Source organism: Staurois parvus, unplaced genomic scaffold (assembly GCF_062004578.1).
Source record: "Staurois parvus isolate SC_StPar_1 unplaced genomic scaffold, SC_StPar_1.0 ptg000562l, whole genome shotgun sequence".
In the NCBI taxonomy this organism is placed as follows: Eukaryota; Metazoa; Chordata; class Amphibia; order Anura; family Ranidae; genus Staurois; species Staurois parvus.
The window spans coordinates 1,410,364-1,434,296 of record NW_028318358.1 but is presented as its reverse complement, the minus strand read 5'-3'; the positions used below and the strand labels follow the sequence as shown (position 1 = coordinate 1,434,296).

Below are 23,933 nucleotides of genomic sequence, written 5' to 3'. Positions count from 1 at the left end.
ATGGGACCTGTGACGTGTCCCAAGTGATTGCGGGTGGGGGGCAACTTCCGGTGAAATTGCCTAGACAATCCAACTGAAGTTGGTGTAGGTACCTAGAAAAACTAGGTACCCGCTCATCACCCCCCCCCCCCCCCCACAAGAAAAAAAGTCCAAAAGTGTTAGAGAAGAGGGGGAAGGTGGACATAAAAAGCAAAAGTTAAGAGAAAAAATATTTATATACAGTATATGCTGTATATGTATATACTGTGAATATATATATTTTTATATATATATATATATATATATATATAATTTATTTATTACAGGTACTTATATAGTGCCGTCAATTTTACGCAGCGCTGTGCATAAATATATTGTCCATTCACATCAGTCCCTAACCCTCAAGGAGTGTGCAATCTAAGGTATATGTCTTTTTTTCTCAGAGAATAGGTGCAGGAGCTCAATCACTCCTTGCCTCTATGGGCGGGAAGAGGAGGAGCAGAGAATGAGCAGAAGCAAATGGTGGGTGTGGCCAAAGTACATGAAGATGGTCTAAAAGGAGCATTACATACAAGGAGTGTGCTTCATGCAGAGGGCAGAGTTCAAGCGTGCGCTATGTACAGATTGCAGGAATGTGCTATGTACAGAGTGCAGGGCTCATGAGTGTGCTATGTACAGAGCGCAGGATTCAGGAGTATGCTACAAATTAGGGTCAGGTATAATGAGAGCACTACTTACAGAATTCAGGGTTTATGATTGTACTACTTACAAAGCACAGAGTTCGGGAGTGCGCTATATACAGAGTGCAGGGTTCAAGAGTGTGCTGCGGACAGAGTGCAGGGTGCAGGATTGTGCAGATTGCAGAGTTAAGCAGTACGCTATCTACAGAATGCAGAGTTCAGGAGTGTGCTATGTACAGAGTGCAGATTCAGGTGAGTGCTGTGTACAGAATGCAGAGTTCAGAAGTGTATGATGTACAGAGTGCAGGGTGCAGGAGTGTACAGATTGCAGAGTTAAGCAGTACACTATCTACAGAGTGCAGAGTTCTGAAGTGTGCTATGTACAGAGTGCAGAGTTCAGGTGAGTGCTGTGTACAGAATGCAGAGTTCAGAAGTGTATGATGTACAGAATGCAGAGTCCAGTAGTGCCCTATGTACAGAGTGCAGTGTTCAGGAGTGGAACATTTTTTATCGTGAATGTGGTTTACGTTTGGGAAAATACATTGATTTTAAAATTGAATCTCGAAAGCAAATGAAACTTTGGAGCGTTTTTGAACATCATTAAAAAATGTTAATTCAGAAATCTATTAGTGTATAGCCAGCTTTAGCGGTTCCTGCACAAATTAAAATGAGAGGATAAGTGAGGAAAGTGCGGTGGGGATCATCTGGCTTATTTGTGGTGAAAATGGCCACCCTGACACAGATACAACTGTCTTTTTCCTGAAGCTCATGCCCTTCCTTTGGAAAACGTTGAGGCCTGGTAAATATAACAGTTGCACTGGGCCCTGAATGAACAATTACTGGTAGGCACTCATACCTGAAGGAGAAGTGTAGGAAATCAAAATAACAAACAGACATACTCACCTATATGCTGTAGCTGCAGCATTGATCTGATGCTGCAGCTGACTCCCACCAGCTCTAAGACTGAGAACTAAGCTATCACATGTCCACTGATCACATAGTTCTCAGTCTTCACTGAGCAGAGAGCAGTGACTGTAAATCAGGGTTCAGTGGCACACTGAGAGGCCAAACCATCTGCCGTTCAGACATCTGGGTGGATCCCAACCTGTAAATCACTGCTCTCTGCTTTGCCCCTCCACTGCTCACTGGAATGCCGGGCTAGGGAGTGTGTGAAACTGATGGCTCAGGGTTTCAGCGGCATGCTGAGAGGCCGAGCCAGCTGCCCGTCAGACATCTGGGTGGATGCCTGACCAACAGCTAGCACTCAGTGAAACCATTATATTTACCAGGCATCAGCTTTTTACAAAGGAAGGGAATCACTGGCAAACCTCAGTGGAATGCCGGGCCAAGCAGTGTGCAGGAGTGGCTGGCTCTGGGTCTCAGCGGCATGCTGAAAGACTGAGCCAGTTGCTGGTCAGGCATCTGGGGTGATCCCAACCATTAAGTCAGGATCCTTCTAGAGCCTGGACCGGTTTTGTGATGTCAGCAGACAGTGGGCTTAGCTCACTGTCGGATGAATCTGGGTCAAGAGTGCAATAATAAGTGCACTCCTGTAACCGAGGAGAGAAGTATGGCCAAAATAACTTTGGACATACTTCTCTTTTAAACATTGTTGGTATATAGGCTGTCTAATGCAGGGTTTTTTTTAAAGCATACACAAACCCAAATGCTAGAGAATTAATGTGGTAGAACCTCTGTTAGGTTTTTATTATTGTCTGTCCCCACTGGGAAAATTACCCCCTTTATTTGTCCTAGTAGCCACTGGGAAAACCCAAAGGATTTGACATTGGAACAGGAAAAACCAGGGGGGAAATCTTCCAATGTTCTGTTGACAACTGTTTAAGGAACAAGCCATATGCCAAAACACTTCATGTGCTGAGTGGTGCCCATTTTACTGAGTGGTAAGAGGGTGGTGCATTTCATGGCATCATGCTATTAACATTTTTTTTGTTTTTAACTTTATTGAAAGTGTACAAAATAACATATCAGTCAAGTCTCCGCACTGCTGTGCATTGTGCTGCAGCTCAGTGACCTACGATGCTGTCCAATGCAGCATATCAGTATTTTTCCACAATGCACCAGACATCACTAGCATTGAGGTGTGAATGGGGCACAGTTGTTTTCAATGTGCCCTTGTAGTGACTGGCGATGACCAGATGCAGAAAATTGCCAGTGTCCACATATAGTGTGCACAGGCCCTTAAAGGGGAATTTTCCACACTATGTAGAGGTTTCTGTTGTGTTTGTGGGACAGTAAATGAAATTAAATTGTTAGGAAATGAATAGAAATCAGTACATAGGCAGCAAAAATGGCTTTAATTTAAAGTATAGTTATTTTTTAGCAGCATTTGTTTTTGGTTGCTCTAGTTTTTGCTCAGCTATCTCTCGACAATCCCAGTTAGTTCCACTTCGCTATTTACCTGTGATACATATGGTCCTATGTTCTGTTTGAAAGAGATATCAAGAGGCACAGTTTGTGCACTATGCATCTACAGCTTCGCCATGGCAGTCATGGTTCAATTTTGAATATTTTTTTTCCCATTGTACAGTCTCTGCCTTTTTATCATGTAACTATTAGCAAAACCCAACAGTCTGCTTTATATTGTAGTCTTTTTATTGGTTAGTTGGATTATTACCAGTAAGAGAATTTACAAACCGTAAAACTGGCATGTCATATTCCCTAATGTGATCTACAATAATTGTCTACTTCAGAGGTGTCCCTATGGTTGGTGTCACCCGGTGCGGTAACACTTGGTGACACCCCCTCTGACGATCCCCCCAGAATGGAGCAGATCTGCAGATTGAGCATATTGGATCGGACTCCAATCCATTATGTCAATCCGCAGATTCGATACATCCTGCAGGGATCGTCGGCTTTCTTTACAACTTACCTTTTCTTGGAGCGGGTCCGGAACAACTGTGCATGTCCCGGTTTCAGGCACGATCAATTGATGATAGCAGTAGTTCCATCATCGATTGATTGTGCCTGAAACCGGGACATGCGCAGTTGCTTCAGGGGGACATATCTACGCGGGAGACACAGCTTGCTGATACACTGGTGTCACCCCGCAGGATCGTCCACATGCAACCTATACGGGGTGACACCGGACCCGCTCCAAGAAAAGGTAAGTTGTAAAGAAAGCCGACAATCCCCGCAGGATGGATCAGATCCATCCTGCAGGGATCGTCAGCTTGCTTTACAACCTACCTTTTTGTGGAGCGGATCCGGTGTCACCCCATGTGATCGGTGTCACCCAGTGCGGACCGCACCCCCCGCACTTGCCTCGGGACACCACTGGTCTACTTTATATATGTAAAGCTATTTATCAACTGTGCAGACCCCTAAGCTAGAGAATGGGCAGATGGGGTGGATTTACTAAAGGCAAATAGACGGTGCATGTTTCAAGTGCAGTTGCTCCAGAACTTAGTAAATGAGGGGGAGCTCTGCTGACTTCCATAATCCAATCATGTGCAAGCAAAAATGCTGTTTTTTACATTTTTCTTGCATGTGATTGGGTATTTTTTTGCAAAGTGAAGCTTCACCTAATTTACTAAGCTCTGGCGGAACTGCACTTTGAGGAGTGCAACTGCACTAGCAAAGGGCACAGTCTATGTGCCTTTAGTAAATCAGCCCCAAAGTTTCATGTTTCCTTTACTTTAAGCCCTGGTTCACACTGAATGCAGCTTTGAAATCGCACTACAGCCTCTAGTAGTAATCATTGGGGTTGATTTACTAAAGGCAACTACACTGCAAGTGCAGCTACTCTAGAGTTTAGTAAATGAGGTAAAGCTGCACTTTGTAAAGAATATCCAATCGTGTGAGAAAAAAAAACAAAAAAAACAGCATTTTTGCTTGCACTTGATTGGATGATGGAAGTCAGCAGAGCTTGCCCATTTACTAAACTCTGGAACAACTGCTCTTTGCAAAGTGCACAGTCTATTTACCTTTAGTTAATCAATCCCATTGTTTTCTGCTGGAAGGGAGGGTATTTCTGCGGGGGATATTCCCCTATCATCACTGACTGTGTTGATGGAGGAATCAAAAGCGAATCATCTATGGTTTGCCTTAGACACAAATGTCCATAAGTGGACAGGAAAAGGAATAAAATCAGGAAAATATTTACCGTAGTGTTTAAATTTTAACTCTGACGCCTTTCGCACTGGCCAAAGAGTTCCATTGTGATAATAACATCCCTGACAGCTATACAAAAAAGTGAACATTTACAGTGTGGTTTGAAAACTGTCTGTTGGCCATACACTAAAAGATTTTTGAATTAATGTTTGTATGGAAATTCTCAGTACATTGACAATGACTTGACAAATGTAATATGAAAGTACTTTAAAATTTTGATTGCTTTTAACGTTCCATTTCGGAATGAATGGACTTTCCAGAACGAAAAACACATGCATTAAAATACATTTGAGAAAAACTTTCCACCCTGTTTCTTTGAATTTTTTCATAATTAGACTGGCTTCTGTTGAACAGACAGTGGTACATATGTCATGAAAGCCGACCAGTTCCTGATGAACCGGCCAACTTTCAGTACTTGTGTACTGGGTTTAACCTTCTTGAGCTAGAATGTTCCCCCTGTGTTTGTGTGACTCTTCTTTCTTAATCTAAAAATATAGTGGTAGGGAAATTAGCTTCTACCCAAAACTAGCTTTACTGTGTCTGTGTATTACTGGCAAGGAGAGATTACATTGTAAACTCCCTTAGGGGAGGAACTGATGTGAATGGTCTAATATTCTCTATGAATTATGGAAAAAATGCTGGAGACATTTCAATTCTAGTTAAATGAATGAAAATAAAACAAATGAAACAAAATAAAACATCGCTACTACTGGGTTTTGTTGGCTTAAAGGGAAAAAAAATAAATCTTCTACTTCGAAACTCCATTAATAGAAGTTTATTGCTGCTGAACACTGAGCAGGGGCTTGTAATCTTGCTGCAGGCCACTTGTTATTACACATATGGATATATTTGATCCATTATTGGACCGTGTTTTGCAAGTTAAACATAAATATAAAAGAGCTCATATTTACATTAATAGAAGAGATGCTGAAGCCATAGTAGTGTGCCATTTACAAAAAACAGGCCAAGAGAACCCATAAAATGATATTAAGAAATCCGGCACTGCAGACAGACTACAGGCTCGTCATCAAAGGATGGCTTATGGTTATTAATACCCACATACAGTCGTGGACAAAAATATTGGCACCCCTGCATTTCTGTCAGATAATGCACCTCTTCGCCCAGAAAATTGTTGGAATTACAAATATTTAGGCATTCTCATGTTTATTTCTTTTGTTTGTATTGGTATGGCACAATAAGTGGAGAAACAAAAAGCCAAATCTGACACATTCCTTGCAAAACTCCAAAAAAATGGACTGGATAAAATTATTGGCACCCTCAATTTAATATTTGGTAGCACAGCCCTCGGAAAAAATAACTAAAATCAATCTCTTCCTGTAGCCATCAATGAGTTTCTTACACCTCTCTACTGGAATTTTGGACCACTCTTCTTTTGCCAACTGCTCCAGGTCTGTCAGGTTGGAAGGGTTCCTTTTCCCAACTGCTGTTTTGACATTTCTCCATAGGTGCTCTATGGGATTGAGATCTGGACTCATTGCTGGCCAGTTCAGTATTCTCCAGAACTTTATGTGAAACCACTTCTGGGTGCTTTTTAAAGTGTCTTTTGCATGATTGTCCTGCTGTAAGACCCATGACCTCTGATGGAGACCCAACTTTCTGACACTGGTCCCTACAATGCACCACAGAATTCTTTGGTAGTCTTCAGATTTCATAATGCCATTCACAAAGTCAAGACATCTAGTGCCTGAAGCAGCAAAGCAACCCCGAAACATCAGTGAAACTCTGCCATGTTTGACTGTGGGGATTGTATTCTTTTCTTTAAAGGCCTCATTTCTTTTTCTGACAACAGTAGAATGATGGGCTTTTGTTTGGTCCAAAGCACATTCTCCCTAAAGGATTTTGGCTTCCTCAGGTAAGTTTTGGCAAACTCCAATCTGGATTTTTCATGTTTCTGTGTCAGCAGTGGGGTTCTCCTGGGTCTCCTACCATAGTGTCTCTTTTCATTCAGATGATGATATATAGTGCGAGCTGGCACAGTTGTATACTGTGTCTGAAGGTCAGCTTGAATTTGTCTGGAAGTTGATTGAGGTTCTTTAGCCATCATTCAAACAATCCTTTTGTTGCAATCTTTGATCAATTTTTCTCTTTCATTCGCACCCAGGGAGATTAGCTACAGTGCCATGGGCTGTAAACTTCTTGGCAATGTTACGCATAGTGGACACATGAATATTAAGATCTCTGGAGATGGACTTGTAACCTTGAGATTGTCCATGCTTTTCCACAATTTTGTTCTCAAATCCGCAGACAATTCTTTGCTGTTCTTTCTCTTCTACATGCTTCATGTAGCACACAGAGACCCACAACAGAAAGGTTGAGTCAATCTTTCACCATTTTAACTGGGTGCCAGTGTGATTTCTATATTGTCAGCACTTGTTAATTGATACAGGTGAGTTTTATTACAAACTACAGGAGCATCACGCACTTGGAATGCAAGTATTTCTTACAATTTTGAGAATGTGTGAATACTTTCCAGTCCATTTTTGGAGTTTTGCTTGGAATGTGTCAGATTTGACTTTTGTTACTTCACTTTTTTGTGTCATACCAACACAAACAAAAGAAATAAACAAGAGAATGCCTAAACATTTGCAATTGCAACAATTTTATGGGTGAAGTGGTGCATTATTTATTATTTATTTATAACAGGTACTTATATAGCGCAGTCAATTTACGAAGCACGTTACATATATATTGTACATTTACATCATCTGACGGAAATGCAGGGGTGCCAATATTTTTGTCCAAGACTGTACCTATATGTGCATTCAAATAACTGAAAGCTGAACTGCGGCAAGTAACATTAAGAGGTATTTACTAAAAATCTTATGGCCATTCTACAAAGCTATATCTATTGTAAAGAGGAATTATAGACCGGATCAAAGAGTAGTAAAAATGTATACTAAGTGAAGTTACCTTTGCTTTGCTGTTTATCATTTGAATCCATTGGCAACTATAAAATCTGTAGCCTGTGGTAGTCACTAAACCTTGCCGCTGATATAACCCCATAGCTCCATTACACAACATACAGTTTCATTCACCATAAAACCTCTCCATCAGCAAAGTGCTGTAATAAGGAGCAAGCAGCCAGCTGCAAGCTATCTTCTGCTCAGGAACTGCTGCAGCTCAAAACACTCTCCAGTTGCACATAAGCTGATATTACATAAATGTATGAATGATTTTACCTTGAATGTAAATCTCTTAAAACTGCCAATCAGATTAGGTGTATTTTTTTAAATTGCCTTTAACCCATTCATGAGTATATAGGATGATGGGTCTAATGTCAAAGTTGCATTGCTTTGTAAGTCAGTGATTCATAGTTATGTGAATAGCGTAATATAACTGTACGGGATAGCAGACATAGCAAGTGTTTATTGGCTAGAATTTTTTCTCATAATGTGGTTTACTGTGTGAGGCATTTATATATAGAGTAGATGTTATCAATAATGAGGAAATGGCTTGGGACACACTTAATTAGTGACTCCGCTAGCATACTACTAATAGACAGATGTGAATTAGAGTATAAATAACTCTTAGGCCTCTTTCACACTGATGGTCCAGTCAGATCCGCCTGAAAAAACATCGGACCATCCATAGCTCTCTATGGAGCAGCGGGTGTCAATGGCATCCATTCCGATCCTGTACGCTAAAAACAGATGGATGGGGATCTGTTCCCCATCTGTCCGGCAGATTGAATGACAGTTGGGTGGCAACGAACAGGCGGTCCGTTTCCATCTGATCGCCCCATAGAAAACAGTGGACTGTGTCTGCTCTGGATCAGTGGAGTGAACACAGACCTGTCATCTGCTTGCTTAGCAGGGATCAGCAGAGAGATCCCCCGCTGAGCAAATGGATCCGCTGATGGATCCATGCTTTATTTTGTTGGTAAACCAGTTTGAAAAACATCCTCCTAGCATTTCTAGCCACTGCTATCTTGAGTATGGGCAGAGGATTCACGTAGCATTTACTCCCTGGAATCCATATCCCCTTAGCTTAGGCATGCAGGCAGGAGGGTGTGCTCCAGATGAAAGAAAAAAAAATGTCCATGAAGACTCCTGGGATGTATGCCATCATTTTGCCCTAGGCCAGAAACCTAGAGACCACTGAAGAAATGTAAAAAAAAAAGTTTAAAACAAGAAAATATAATATACCTTCCTATTAATTCACCAAGGCTAGCATCATAGAGATTAAAAATAGTTAATGTTGATTGAGAGAGCTTAGTTCCACTTTAACATCACATTACCAATCTGTCTTTTTAAATTGTTATCTTGGTGTACCATAAAAGTGACATTCAGTAAACCATATAAGAGGCCTTACAGTTTGGCGCACAGTTCATATATTCTGGAAATGCTCCATGAACAGGACTTCCAAACAATATACTGCAAGAGTAGGCCTTGGATCTGTGTATAATTTACATACAACATTATTTCTCAAAGGTGACAGTATATGTTTTCCAAATTTTCAGAAAGAATAGTGTATTTGCTAATTAGTCAAAACTTAAAAGGTAATGTTTGTGAAAAAAATGCAGCAAATTAAAAAAAATAAAATAGAATATATAATTGCTACACAAGCCGTATTGTAATTTACTGTTAGCAAAAATAACCTTTCCTTTTCAATCTGCAGAGCTGAAAATGGTTGTAAAAGGTCCAGTTTTTTGCCCTCATGCATTCTATGTATGAAGGTAAAAAACTTTCTATGTGTAGCTCCCCAGCCCCCCTAATATTTACCTGAGTCCCCATCGCGATCCAGTGATGTGCATGAGAGCCTTGGCTCTCTGGGGACTCTCCTTCCTCATTGGCTGAGACAATCACAGCCAGTAAGCCAATGAGGAGAGAGAAGGGGCGGGACCAAGCCATAACTCTGTGTGTGAATGGATACGCAGAGCAGCAGCTCAGGAGCGAGCCTGTTTGGGTGTCCCCATTGAAGCTGCTTGCTCTGGGGCACTTGGCAAGAGGGAAGGGCCAGGAGAGCCAGCGGGGGACCTGAGAAGAGGAGGATCTCGGCTGCTCTGTGCAAAACAGCTGCACAAAACAGTAAGTATAACATGTTTGTTATTTTATTTTTTTAAAAAGCTTGTCTTTAATATTACTTGAAATTTTCTGTAAAATACAATGCAATATGGCAACCTGGAGGCCTTCTGTATACAGTTGGTATACAGAACTTCCCCAGAAATGTAATTTCCTGCTTGTGTGATTGGCTCACTGATTTTTCCAGAAATCTGCACTAAAGATACAAAGAGCTGTGAAAATGGGGAATAGATTCCTTCAAGAATTATTTCTGGCCAGCTCAGTAAATTGCTTTAACCACTTCCCGCAAATGGACGTACCCATATGTCCTCAGGGTTCAATGGTATGACCAGGGCCATGACAGCAACTGCAGTCATGACCCTGATATATTTTTTCAGAGCTCACAATGCTGGATAATGTAAAAGTAGTCCGAATGGCTTTACAGCTGCCGGATCATTTTTACATGTGGAGGAAAGTGGTCCCTCCACCACCTTCCGCCATCTTTCCTGGCGCTCTCGATCCACTGGGGAACCCAAGACTTAAACTGACAGTCAGGGCAGCACATCACAGAGATGAAGAAGAAACTTCCATTCCCCAATCATCTTTATGGTCTATGAAACCGTAAGCGACAAGTCTCAGTTTGATCAGATGCTTTTGAGGGCAGATGTGTGATCTGGGGTCTATAGACCCCAGATCTCTTAGTAAAGAGTAGCTGTCACTGTCCATGCTATCACAAGGGATGTTGTTCATCCCTTCTGATTGCAATAAAGTTGATCAAAAACTAAAATTGCACTAAAATTAATTCAAGTGTATTTTTTCCAACAAATTTGTATTTGAAAATATGCTGCGCAAGTATTGTGTGACATAAAAAATTGCAACAACCAACATTTTTTCTCCAGGGCCTCTACCCTGTTTTAAGGTGGGGTTTTAACTAATTATCTAGAGGGAAAAAGGCTGATTTTTACTTGTATGTGAGAAGTATCAGAATTGGCTTGAGCAGCAAGACGTTAAAAAAGAGCTGGGTATAATCCTAAATGCACAAATTATATTTGGATATTAACATTTTTAGGTAACTAAACCAGGGTTAGTTGATCCTAAGAATATCCGATTGTCTTCAGGAGGGAATTTGTTTCCTGCTGAAATTTGTACCATGCTGGACCAAATTGATCTATGCTGTATTGTGTTTTTGTGCCTTCTTCTTGATCAACTGTGAGTATAGGATTCTGTATATGTTTTCTATTTTTTATTTTTTTTTTCTGTTGATTGAATTAAATTAACCTGTGTCTTTTTGCATCCTAACCATGTAACTTTATTACAGCTTTTTTTAAACTGATGATTACTCTCTGTTTACTTATTGAAACACATACTGAACTCCGTCGATCTCCCATAGTAAATGAGATTTGCTTTAAGAATGTAAAGAGTATTAGTGGACCTCTCTTTATTGGTAAACATATATGCTCCTAAATTGCTATACCAAATTCCTCATTAATTGCAAACAGGAAAAAAATTCCCATAGCATACCGACATACAGTACATGAGACGTTAGCAATTTGTTGTCATCTCTAAGCACTTTACTAGGTTTATGTGTGTTTTATGTCTATGCACAACAAGAGGCCTGTTCCATTGTGGAAAAAGCCCCTAGAGGGGAGCTATTCATTAACCTGTGATCTGTCTGGGAAACTATAGCAAAGGCAATAAAAAAAAAAAGAACACAACAGATATAACCTTATGTCTGCAATTTCTTTATCATTTCTGAGAGTTCAACATATTACATTTTTACCCTTCAGTTGAAAATTTTTCAATATATATAGCTTTTCTTATTCATCTCCATATGTGCTACATAACCATGAGTTAGATCATTAAGGAGAGAGCAGTCAAAATTAAAGCCGAGATAAAGATAAAGAGAAAATGAAGTTGAGTATTTTGAAGTCTCATTTACCTTTGTTGGGTCTGTTCATCTGTCAGCCACACGACTGCTACCCACAATCCTCACCTATATGTGAGCTTGTTACTGTATGTCTATCTGGGAGCTGGTTCAAACCAACCTATGTCTTTCTGCTTTGTGTCTGTATATTTTCTTAAGCAGTTTGTGGTCTGACAGACACAGTTTTAACCTGAATGTACCTTTTTTTTCTTTCTCATAGTAAGTGATCGTTGAGTTTTCTTTCTCAGTATTATTTCCATGGTAAGTTTCGAAATTACCTTCTACTTGACCCCGTGTCTATCTCCATTACATTACAGAGACTACCAAAGTATAATCTTTTTCGAGAGATGAAATCATTTAATGATATTGCAACATCTTCCTGTATACCATTATGTAAGTCTTTCAGGGTGATTTGTTAGCACAATACAGAGAGAAGTGTTGTACTGTACCCCCAAACAAAAAAACACCAATCAGCTTTTAACAGTTTATTGTTACTTGGATTTAGGAAAACAGATGGCTGGCATATTTTTTGGGATAACTACACTTGTGGTTTTTTTTTTCTCAGCAAACACGGTTCTTAGTTAAAGAGACAGTCCACCCGAAACTATATATATTTTAGAAATAGTTGGTGCCTGGTGGGCTGAATCAGTCACTAGATTCTTGTAGGTATTGGATAGTTAAGCAGTGAGATCTTCCTACCATAATTCCAGGGACTTTGGGTGTTGTGCCCACCTTTGTGTGTTTCAGCATGTTCTCTTGCATTCTCCATAATAAAAAGTAATATAACCATCTCATTCACCTGTCTGGCTCCGTGATATAGTTCTCACCTATGTTTAATGAAGGCTGTCTTGCAAAGACTAGAGCTCAGGTAGCGCTGTTCTGGCCTTTCTGTTCATTATCAGATTTGGAAGGAACATTTGTGTGTCAATAAGGTACAAATTGATACTGCTAGATTAAACTATTTCTCCCATGCCATTGGAAAAAATCTTAGCAACCCTAGACAGCACCATTGACAGATTATTAAATCCTCACTGTCCCTCCACATTACCAGCTTCAGCACATCTCTATAGCGCATTCTTAGATTTTTTCTCCTCAAAAATTTACGAAATAAGGCATCAGATTCTTACTACACTATATCTTTCTTCCACATCACTTCCTAACCCATCCAGTTTTACTGGTTCTCCTCTCTCCCATTTTGCTCTGCTTGACTCTCTCTTGCATCTTTGATTAAGTTGGTCTCTAATATGAAATCTTCCACCTGCATACTTGATCCTATTCCCACCCATTTATTTAATTCCTGTTTTAGTTCTCAATGCCCCATTATTCTCAATATCATAAATGACACCCTTAGCACTGGTTTTGTATCAACAAACGTCAAAACTGCTTCCATCATCCCGCTACCTAAATAACCAGTATGGCTCTAGAAAACTTAAACAACTTTCACTCAATTTCTAACCCTTCCTTGCCAAGATCTTTGAGCAGGCTGCTATATCTCAGTTGCATAATCACCTGTTTGAACCCCTCCAATCTGGTTTTCAGCAACTGCACTGCCCAGAAACCGCCTTGGACAAAGTCACTAACAACCGTCTGTTAGCTTCTGATTCCGGCTCTCTAACTATTCTTATTCTATGGGATCTTAGTTCTGCCTTTAATACTGTAGACCACAATCTTTTACTTTCTCACCTTGAAACTATATTTGGAGTCTCATAATTGTCTCTGAAATGAATTAAGTCACTGATCGCTCTCTTTTTTGTTTCTCTTGGCGGATTTCAGTCTGATGTTGGTCCACTCAAGTATGGTGTTCCTCAGGCCTCAATCTTGGGTTACTTTTGAGCATTAACATGTGTCCACTTGGCCAACTACTTAGATCACATGGTCTCAATTATCACTTATATGCTGATGGCACTCAGATATACATTCACACTAAACCTGATTCTACTTTGGCTGCTACTCTCCTATCTAACTTTATTTTAGACATTTAAACTTGCATGGCAGACATTTTCCTTCAATTAAACTGTGGAAAGACTGAAATCATGCTTATTGATACCCCCCCCCCCAATCATTATGTAAGGTCAGTCCTGGTAGCCTATCTAATGATGGCACTGTACTTGAGGTCCAGTCTACATTGAAATATCTAGGGGTGATATTTGATGCTAGGTTACCCTTTGATCCACATGTACAAAATGTTTTCTCTTTCTTTTTTCCACTTTAGAAACATTGCTCGGCTGTATCCTATACTGTAGCTGAAAAGCTGATCCATACATTTGTGTTCTCCCAACTTGACTACTGAATTTCTCTACTTACTGGTGTACGCATATCCATAATTAATCGACTTCAATATGTACAAAATTCTGCAACTAGAATTCTGACCAGGTATGGTACAAATGACCATATTACCCCTATCCTGGAATCCTAGCACTGCCTACCCGTCAGGTTTTGCATAGACTTTAAGATGCTCTTGCTCACCTTTAAGGCTCTTCATGGCTTAGCACCCCTGTATCTCTCTGAACTTTTATCAACTTTTATCAACTTACCTCTGCTCCACAAATTCTAATCCTCTGTGTTTCCCCCCTCCTCACCTACACTTGATGGAGACAAAGCCTTCTCTTGCTAAACCCCAAAACTCTGTAATTCAATTCCAAAGAACATCAGAGAGTCATCTTCTCTAAACTCGTCCAAATCAAACCTAAAAACTTTTTTCTTTAGACAAACTTTCTTGTAATTGTCCCTTTTTTCCTTTATTTTATCTTGTGTATTTCTTTGTAAAGTGGTTTGAGAAGCTACCTTTAAGGGCACTATATAAAATAATGTTTATATTATTATTATTATTATTATTACATACATTTAAAACCCAACTGGAAGAGAGGGAACTCTACAAATGACCACAGCAGATTCAGGAATAAGAGCAGAAATCTCAATTCCTATCCCTAACAGTCCTTAAAAATCACACATTTACCCATCTCTACTCTGGTGAGATATTTGCTGCCCAGCTTGCTCATTGCTTAACAACCCCTTCACTGTCCGGCCCAGATCTTCACACATGTACACTATGATCACCATTCATTACAATAAAAATTCCATACTGGGATGATCTTTCCATTAGAATGAATGGAGATTGTAGCAAGCATGTAATGGGCTTCTTGGCAAGACATTGGCCCTTGTTCATATGTGTAGGCCACCTAAATGTATTTAGAAAACAGATTCAGCATTGCTAGATATGTGCTGGTGTTGTTTATGAGAAGACTGGGAAGAAACAAGGACATTCTGTGCATGATCACTCCTATGTTCAGGCACCCCTTCCTAAGCTTCTGGATGGGTGTGAGCATATTGATGGCATGATTGGTACCAAAATGAACAATGTACTGACATTAATCACTGCATTGGGAAAAGGAAAGGGGGGGGGGTGTAAGTTCTCATTAGTCAAACCAAAGAAAATCTTTAATCATCATGTGCTATCAACAATCCATCCAGTTTTACATTACTAGCAGTAAATTTGCAAAATAAACATTCAGTTTGATAAGTGAAAATCCATTACTCATTTATTAAATCAACTCTAGTGATATATCCATTGGATTTCCATATAGGTTTCCTTCAAAGTTAGGGCAAATGTTAAAAAGAAAACATAATTAGTACATCTATTCAATACATTCACAGATGTAGCTCTGGGAGCATGGCTACATAAAAAAGAAATGGTAAACAGGACAAATAGAGAGGGTGAATCTCTTGAAAGAGTATCGCAAACCAAAAATGCTATATAATTTATTTTTAACCATTTGACGCCAGCCTATGGCCAAATGGCGTCCGCAAAAATGTATTACCTTTCCGGGAGGACGCAATATGGCGGCTACATGCGTAGTTCGCGCGCTTGCAGAGCCGCGCAGCGGCGCGATCTGTCACCGTCCGTGTACCTCGGACAGGGCCGATGACAGATCTGAGTACCATCCCCCGTTGCCGGTACCATGTGACCTGCTGTGACCAATCACAGCAGGTCACATGACAGTTGTATACAATGGATGGCTTCATTCATGCCATCCATTGTATACTAGTGTCTAGCTGTGAATGGTCACAGCTAGTCACATGCACAAGTCATGTGATTAGCTGTGGCCAAATCACAGCTAAGCACAAAAAAAAACCCTGAATGAATCGATGTCATTCAGGTAAATGCTTGCTTATAGAAAAGTAATTCTTTGCTATAAGCAAATTGTGTAAAAAAAAAAAAAAAAATACTGATCACTTCCCCAAAGTGGTACAATGTTACTATGGTAACATTGTACTATTTTGGACATAGTGAAATATGAAAAAGAAATCTTAAAAAAAGAAACAAAATGTAATAAAAAATTTAAAATAAAAAAAAAAATTAAAAAAAATAAAAAAATATATATATATGTATATTTTTTTTTTTCACACTGTAATCAGTCAGTGTCCCTGATCACCGCCATGCCAGTTATATGATGACGCTGTACTGCACTGGTGACAGTATGTAAAAAAAAAAATAGTGAAAATAATTTTTTTTATTTTTTCATTTTCTGAAAAATTATGACAAAAAAAATACAACTTCAAAAAACTTCAAAAAACTCGCCATTCCTCTTATGAAGTACGTCGGACTGTCTACTTTGCAAAAAGTGGTCATTTGGGGGATATCTGTACTGTTTTGGACCTCAAAAAATTAGATTGGCTGTCAGTACTTCAGGACTGATCAATATTCAGATCTATACCATAGTTTGTGAACTCTATAACTTTCCTACAAACTAAAAAATACATCCTAATTTGGGTTATTTTCACCAAAGACATGTAGAATACATCTCAGCCTAAATTTATGAAGAACAATTATTTATTTGCAAACTTTTATAACAGAAACAAAGAAAAACGTTTTTTTTTTTCAAAATTTTCGGGCATTTTTGTTAATTTAGCAAAAAATAAAAACACCGGCGGTGATTAAATACCTCCAAAAGAAAGCTCTAGTTGTGTGAAGAAAATGATAAAATTTTAGTTTGGGTACAATGTTGTATGACTGCGCAATTGTCATTCAAAGTGTGAGAGCGCTGAAACCTGAAAACTGGCCTGGGCAGGAAGGTGTAAAATTGCCCGGTATTGAATTGGTTAATATGTAACCCCTTGACGCCGATGTCACACAAATATGCGGCCTCATGGAACTGGGCTTTTTCTGTGGGGCCGCATATTTGCATACTTGTCTTTGTGCTGGGAGAGCGCCGGGTCAAATGATTGCTGTGATAGCCTCTGATTGGCTATCACAGTGATCAGTCACTGTACAACCCGGCCCCCTTGCTTTTTTATCTCTCTATGAATGGAGAAGAGAGAGAAAAAAAAATGTTTGTAAAAAAAAAAGAAGATAAATAAATAAATAAATATAAAAAAATAAAAGAAAACATAAAGAAAAATACCTAGATCAAGGTTTGATCTAGTTCAGTGCCAGGGTTAGTGTTTGGGTCAAGGACAGGGTCAAAGGTCAAAAGTCAGGGTCAAAGGTCAGGACTTACAAAAATGGTATCAGTGTCAGTTAGTGTCAATGTCAGTGTCAGTGTGTTTTAGGTAAAAAAAAAAAAAAAGACAAACAAAATGCGCACTATTGTTTCTGGGTTGTACTGCGGGTACAAACAACAAATAACATACACATTTATGGTATCGCTGCGATCGTCAAGAGCTGGAGAATTTATTTTGGGTTGTTCTTTGGTGGTAGGTTATGGTAGTTACAAGAAACATACAGCTAAATAAAACAAAATAATTTTTTTACTATTTTGGGCCAGTTTTCCTTTGATAATAAAAAAAAGTCAGGAGATATCCATTACAATTTACTACCAAATGAAAGCCCAATTTCTCCTGAAAAAATCAAGGTATAATCCACTTGGATGTACAAAGTAGTTGTGATGATATGTATGATTTTACTAACACATGTCAACATTGCAGAATTGTGCTTAGGCATTTAGATTTGTTTTGCCCTTAGGCGTAAAGGGGTTAAAACAAATCCATCCATGTCTCCATGCTCTTGGCATTAGCCAAGCTGAGAACCCTCCCTCCCCTCCTGTAGACTCCTGGGATGTATGACATCATTTGCCTAGGCATGGAAACCAGGAAGTAAATGAAGGAATACAAAAAAAAAGGTTAAAACAAGTAAATATGATATATTTTCCTATCTATTTACTAATGCTTGCAGCATAAGGTTTAGAAATAGTCCATGTTGAAAGAGAGAATGAGATTCCGCTTTAATGGGGGCATAGAGAGCAATAAAATCCATCTCCACTCTATCCAAAACTAAAAAAAAAGTTTTGCCTTTAGTTATAATGGTTCCTTGAGGTTAATTCACATCATTTGCTCATTGCACTATTCCTCTCAATTTTCCATATGTCAATGATACTTAATATGTGCTGTATTGTCTCAACTTTATTGTGCCTGCAGATAATCAATAAAAGATTGGTACTTACTAAAAGATAGTGCTCTAATCCATTAACCTCACTTTTCAGTTTACAGGCTGTTCTTGACGTATGTACACCTGAAAAAAAAATGGTTGTCGATGTTATACATAATATAATAAGTAGCATACACACAGGGGCTGTTATACAATGTATTTGTCTAGTGGTAAAAGTATGAGTGCAATTATATACATGCTGTAAATGACAATTTTGACAATTATGCAATTTGCCTGCAAAAACAAAAGTTAACAATTGTTTATTTAGTAGATCAACCACATTGTATCTAAACATTATCTACACAATTATCACCCTTTACAGATCAGAGAAGCACAATAACTTTTTACTTAATTACTGGGAAAACTGCATTCCTAAAATAGCCACATAACATGACATAACATATATGTGATACATAAAGGCATTTTATAATGTGAAACTCCACCTTTGTTAAAAGAAAAATTCCCCCTAAGTAACTGTATGTATATTATATATATATATATATATATATATATATATATGTGTGTGTGTGTGTGTGTGTGTGTGTGTGTGTGTGTGTGTGTGTGCAAACCACAGCAGTGTAGTTGTTTTACTGTTCCAGAATAAGTTCCATGTAGGATGTTCTGCATTATATCTCTTGCTCGGTTGTTTGTAGACCTATCACATTTCCTGTGTTAGTACTCCCTCATGGTGATAAATCTGTGGAGGAGTAGCATTGTCACTCTAGTGTAAGAATAGTGTTAGGACTACAGAACACCTCCTTCTCTCTCCATTTCCATGACATGGTGGAAGGTATTTTGTAGCTCAGAGAACTGATAACACTGTTAGCTGATAAGAGTGCACAGAAAGTTATCAGCTCGCTAGATATATGACAAGATCAACTGGTATTTTTTTCCGTTTATCAAATAGACAAAAAAAAATGTCATAGATATATTCAACAGGTCCAAAGTTAGCATAAGAGAAGTTCATTGTTAAGGTGTACATACACTTCTATAGGAAGAAAGTCACATTTTATTGCTCTAGGCCAATCAGTTTAGTTTCTAAATGGTTACTGCCCTGGGTCCTAACTCACATCTAAAGGTTATACCTTATTCCTAAACCTAAGGCTACTTTCACACTGATCTGATGCAAAAACACATAAGCATTGTTACCGCGTTTTTGCCACGCTTTCTGAGCATTTTTTAAAGGACACGTGACTTAAAAACTGCACCAAAAACGCTACTCGGATGCGTTTTTGAGGTGTTTTTTTTAGGCGTTTTTCAGGCATTTTCATTGATTTCAATGGGAAGAGGCGTTTTTGCGGCTTTTTTTAACTCACCAAAGATGCTGCAAGCAGAAGTTTGTACACCACACTGCAAGCCCAACACCTGAGTGTGAAAACATACATAGATATACATTCACATACATAGGGAAGCCTATGAGTTTTTGCTATGTTTTTGCTATGTTTTTGCGGCGGATCAGTGTGAAAGTAGCCTTAGTCAGCCTGTAACTGTACATAGTTCTATGAGACAGGAAGTGAGACAGATGAAGGTGTGGGGGAATAAGGATTCTGAGAAATCATGACTACAACATGTCCGTTATAATGATACCAATGGCAGTAGAAAGACATGTAGAAGTATTTTACTAGCAAAAAGTTACAAAATAGTTTGTATATTTTATTAGTTTCTTATCAGTATCATGTGCAGCCTGAACTACATTCACGTAAAGCCTGGTACACACAGACCAGATATCGGCCGATTCAACAGAAACAGGTCGACATTCAGCCTGTGTATACAGCAGCCTGTCTGACAGAAGCTGGCCGAATGTCGAATGACAGTGCTAGAAAAAACATCTGCCGATCAGCATCCAATCAGCACTCGGCATTCAATCAGCACTCGTGGCCAATGGCTGCAACCACTGATGGATGTGTTCTGACCAGGGGCGGACTGACCATTTGGAAACTCGGACACTTCCCGAGGGCCCGGGGTCAGTAGGGGGCCCCATGAGATGCCCCTGGTACCTTTTTCATAGGCTTTTTTGAGTTTGGGCAAGGACACAGGGGCCCCATGATCCCCTATTGCCCGGGGAACCCATGAGTTGTCAGTCCGCCCTATGGGTCCAAACTACTATTACATTATGAATGAAATGATTGTATTCATTATTGCATTCTAACTTTTTTGGATTTATTGACATGTCCATTTGGAGATTCATATACATCTGGATCTCCAAAAGTGAAATTTTCAGCCAAAAAATTAATCATAACAAAACGAAATGCACATGTCTAATCATAAGAAAAAAAACTAGCCTGGATTAGTTACATTAGTGAACATAAAACATTACTATGATATACGAAAATACAAATACCTAACCACATGGTTTGAGCAATATCACTCATTTTCTTTTTACAGTAGTAGTTAAGCAGCATAGGCAATCATATATATAGAACAGGTTTTTGAGTATAAATAAGGGCAACATCTATATTTCTGGTGGTAAAATCTCTATAGTTAAATTAGACATAAGAAGGATATGTGTAAAGGAAGGAAGAGCAAAGTGCTCTTGATCCAAGAGGGTAATTTTTCCAGACAAGAGAGAGGGGAACTATGCCATAAGCAGTGGCCTTGAATGCACTATGAGCAGTATCTGCATCCAAGCCTGACCTTCACATGTGTCTGTTGTAGCACAGACAACAAACAGTCCCAGCACTCAGCAAAATCTCACCCTTATCTGTCATACTTAAGCAGTATGGCTCAACTGATAATTCTGAAAATAAAATAAAGATTGTGGGTGGCAAAAGTTTAACTTGGTTGGACTTTACATCTTATTTTGCTGAATGTGGTATCAAAGGTCAGCCTTAGTAAACCATCTGAGCAACTGTCATCTATGAGAATGTCATAATATTGTTGAAATTGATGAAGAATATTTTGACACATAGATACATAGAAGAGTGATGGCAGAAAAAAAGACCAAGTGGTCCATTGAATTTTCCCTATTCTTTATATATATATATATATATATATATATATATACAGATACATTTTTTAAGCTTTTTTATATAGATCTTGTTTGTCCCGAGCATGTTTAAATCTCTTTACTGTTGACCCAGGCTTTTTTCTCGGAGAATAGGTGCAGGAACTCAACCATGTCCACACACACACAGCATCATCAAATAGTAGTGTGGCCAAATTTCACTAACAATGGGAGGGTCTTAAAAGGTCATTAAACAGCAGAATTGCATTACGCCCGGATTGCAGAATTCAGGGGTCGGTTACACACAGAATGCAGAGTTCTGTAGTGCACTGTGTACAGAGTGTAGAGTTCAGGGGTGCACTTTGTACATTGAACTGAGGTGTGTACTATGTACAGAGTGCAGAGTTCAGCCCTCTGCCATGGCTGCTTACCTCTGCATCCCCCATTGACATCTCACTTTCACATCTCTTCAGGTCTGACCTCACACAGAACCTTCTTCTACTGTCCTCATCTTCTTCCCTGCTCCTTAAAAGCTCCACCATCTTCCACATAATTTACTTTTGCTGCCCTGTTAAGCTGAAACACCTAAGCTCTAGTACCTTCCCACACACTGTAAGTAGCTCTGCCTCTCTCACTTGCAGGGAGATTATCCAGTGGGGGCATATGGGCACCAAGGAAAAAAAGGAGATCATAGAGGGTGTAGGCTACCATATGACTGCTCCCACCCATGACTGCACTGCACCACAGGCACCTGCTTCTCCCTTGTCTATGTCCTGCACTCAGTGTGATCTAGTCAGGAGATCCAATTTGTGGGAGCTGGTGGGAGACAAAATATCACTTGTAAATACCGAAGCCGGACTTCTGTGTTTACAAGTGATAGTGATGAGCAGGGAGCAGAGGGCCTGAGACAGAGGTGGCGGAACTGAGTTCCACCAAGTTCCAGCTGAAAAAAAAACCATGCTGTTAAATGACTCAAGCCTTCTGCTGGAAGTCAAGCATCAACTACTCTTTTGGTAAAATAATACTTTTGATATACTGTATAATCTTTTACATAGCAATTTCAGCAAGCAAGTGAAACCTATCAGGGAACTGCTAAAGCTACCAGGAAACAATGTAATTGTACTTAACCTAAAAGTCCCATATTCTACAAAATTTCTCACACGTTAGGTGGTTAATTCTGTTTATTGTGCTGTGCAACTTCCTCTCCCTGAAGTATTATAAATCAGATTCAAACTATCAAGGTGGGTTTGAATCGTCTAGTGGCTTTGAGAAACACTTTAATAAACAGCTTTCTGAATTTCAGAAACACCAAAACTGAGAGCTAAGATTTACCAAACTTTTTTATTTGAAAATTGGGAAAATGGTGAGAAATTTAGGCAGGTAAAAAAGCAAAACATACTGTATTGCTGGGGGCAGCAGAGATAGGCTTTAATAAACAGCTCCTGCCATCCTAATATTTAGGCTTATGTGCCCTAACAAATCCAGATGGCAATTTGGTCATAGGAAATTATAGGAAATCAGTCAGTGCCATCTAGACAGCAGAGAAATAATAAAAAACACACTGTGAATTAGATGTAATCAGTAAGAAGGTATGGAAGTGCTATGTATGATCCTGTACAACAACTGAATATTAAAACCAGACTTTGACTCTGAATGACCAAGGAGGATTGAGCCCCACCACAGATGGGAAATCTATGGCTTAACTGAGCAGCTGAAGAAACCAAGTGATCAACAGAAAAATAAATAGAACATGTATGAAGTTTAAAGGAATGTTTGTATAACATCTTTCTATTGTTTTTGGTGTGGTCTTTTTAAGCAAATGTAAAATGTGGAATAAAACCCATTTGCAGGCCAGATGCACTAAAGGTTCCATAGCCAAGGAAAACAGGGTGATATCATTGAAATTATGAATGGGTGCAATTTTCTCAGACATAATGCACTGCACTCCATATGATCTTACATAGCTTTTCACAGCCTTTTTTAACACAGAGAAACCCTTAAAATAATTTTCAGGTAACCCCTGCTACTTAATTACATCTACAGCCCAGAGTACATTAAGGTGATCAGTAAGCTGTAGATATAATAACAGAAATAAAGAATGTCGTTAACACTTTCCTGTTCTATGAGAAGTTATTTTCAGTAATGACAATGAAATGAAACAAATTTAAAGTGAAATAAAAAATTGCCAGAATAATTCCTCTTAAAGGATTTCATCTTTTGGACAAAAATAATAAATGCACATTTTGTTGTAGGTAAAAAAATGTGCATTTATTATTTTTGTCCAAAGAAACCTGTAAAGCATTGTAGATCGCTGATGACATGCAGGTCTCCTGCAGACCTATCAGAATATTTGCTTGCTGTACGGGCTGTACCGTCAAGTAGATATTCTGGCAGGAAGCTTCAATGAACTCATTGAGCTCATTGAAAACTACAAGCCGACAGCCACCAAGGCTGCTGGGACTTGTACGCACTCATTCACAGAACTCTGTGAATGAGTGATGGGGCCGTGTGACCAGGGCCCCGCACGGCCATGCTGTTTTCAAATCTGACAGATAGTACGGGGAGACTTCTCCCTGTAGTATCTGTCAGAGGGAGGGGGGGGGGGGGCGGCGGGCACGGCTGCGGATATGGGAACATGTTACATGTTTATGAATAAAGTTAAGATTATTATGGCGCCTAGTGAAGATGTGCAAAATCATGATATTGTGCCCTTACAGTGGTGGTAATGTGTAATTGCAGCTGCCCCTAAAAAGTGAATTAACACTTATGCAAATGACAACTGTGAATAGACAGGTGCTATGCAACACAAAATGTATATATACAAAAAGAA

At 39.2% G+C, this 23,933-nt stretch overlaps 1 protein-coding gene across 2 annotated transcripts in view; it reads right to left on the bottom strand.

Annotated features, from left to right (window-relative positions):
• The window catches only part of HDAC7 (histone deacetylase 7), a 424,630-nt gene that overhangs the window by 240,147 nt on the left and 160,550 nt on the right, over positions 1–23,933 (bottom strand). For both annotated transcript variants that reach the window (XM_089691382.1, XM_089691381.1), the window contains exon 2: positions 18,176–18,243. Coding sequence is in view for 1 of the 2 variants with exons in the window: in XM_089691381.1 (XP_089547507.1) it covers position 18,176 (1 nt within the window). In the remaining variant the exon portion in view is untranslated. The remainder of the gene's footprint in view (positions 1–18,175; positions 18,244–23,933) is intronic.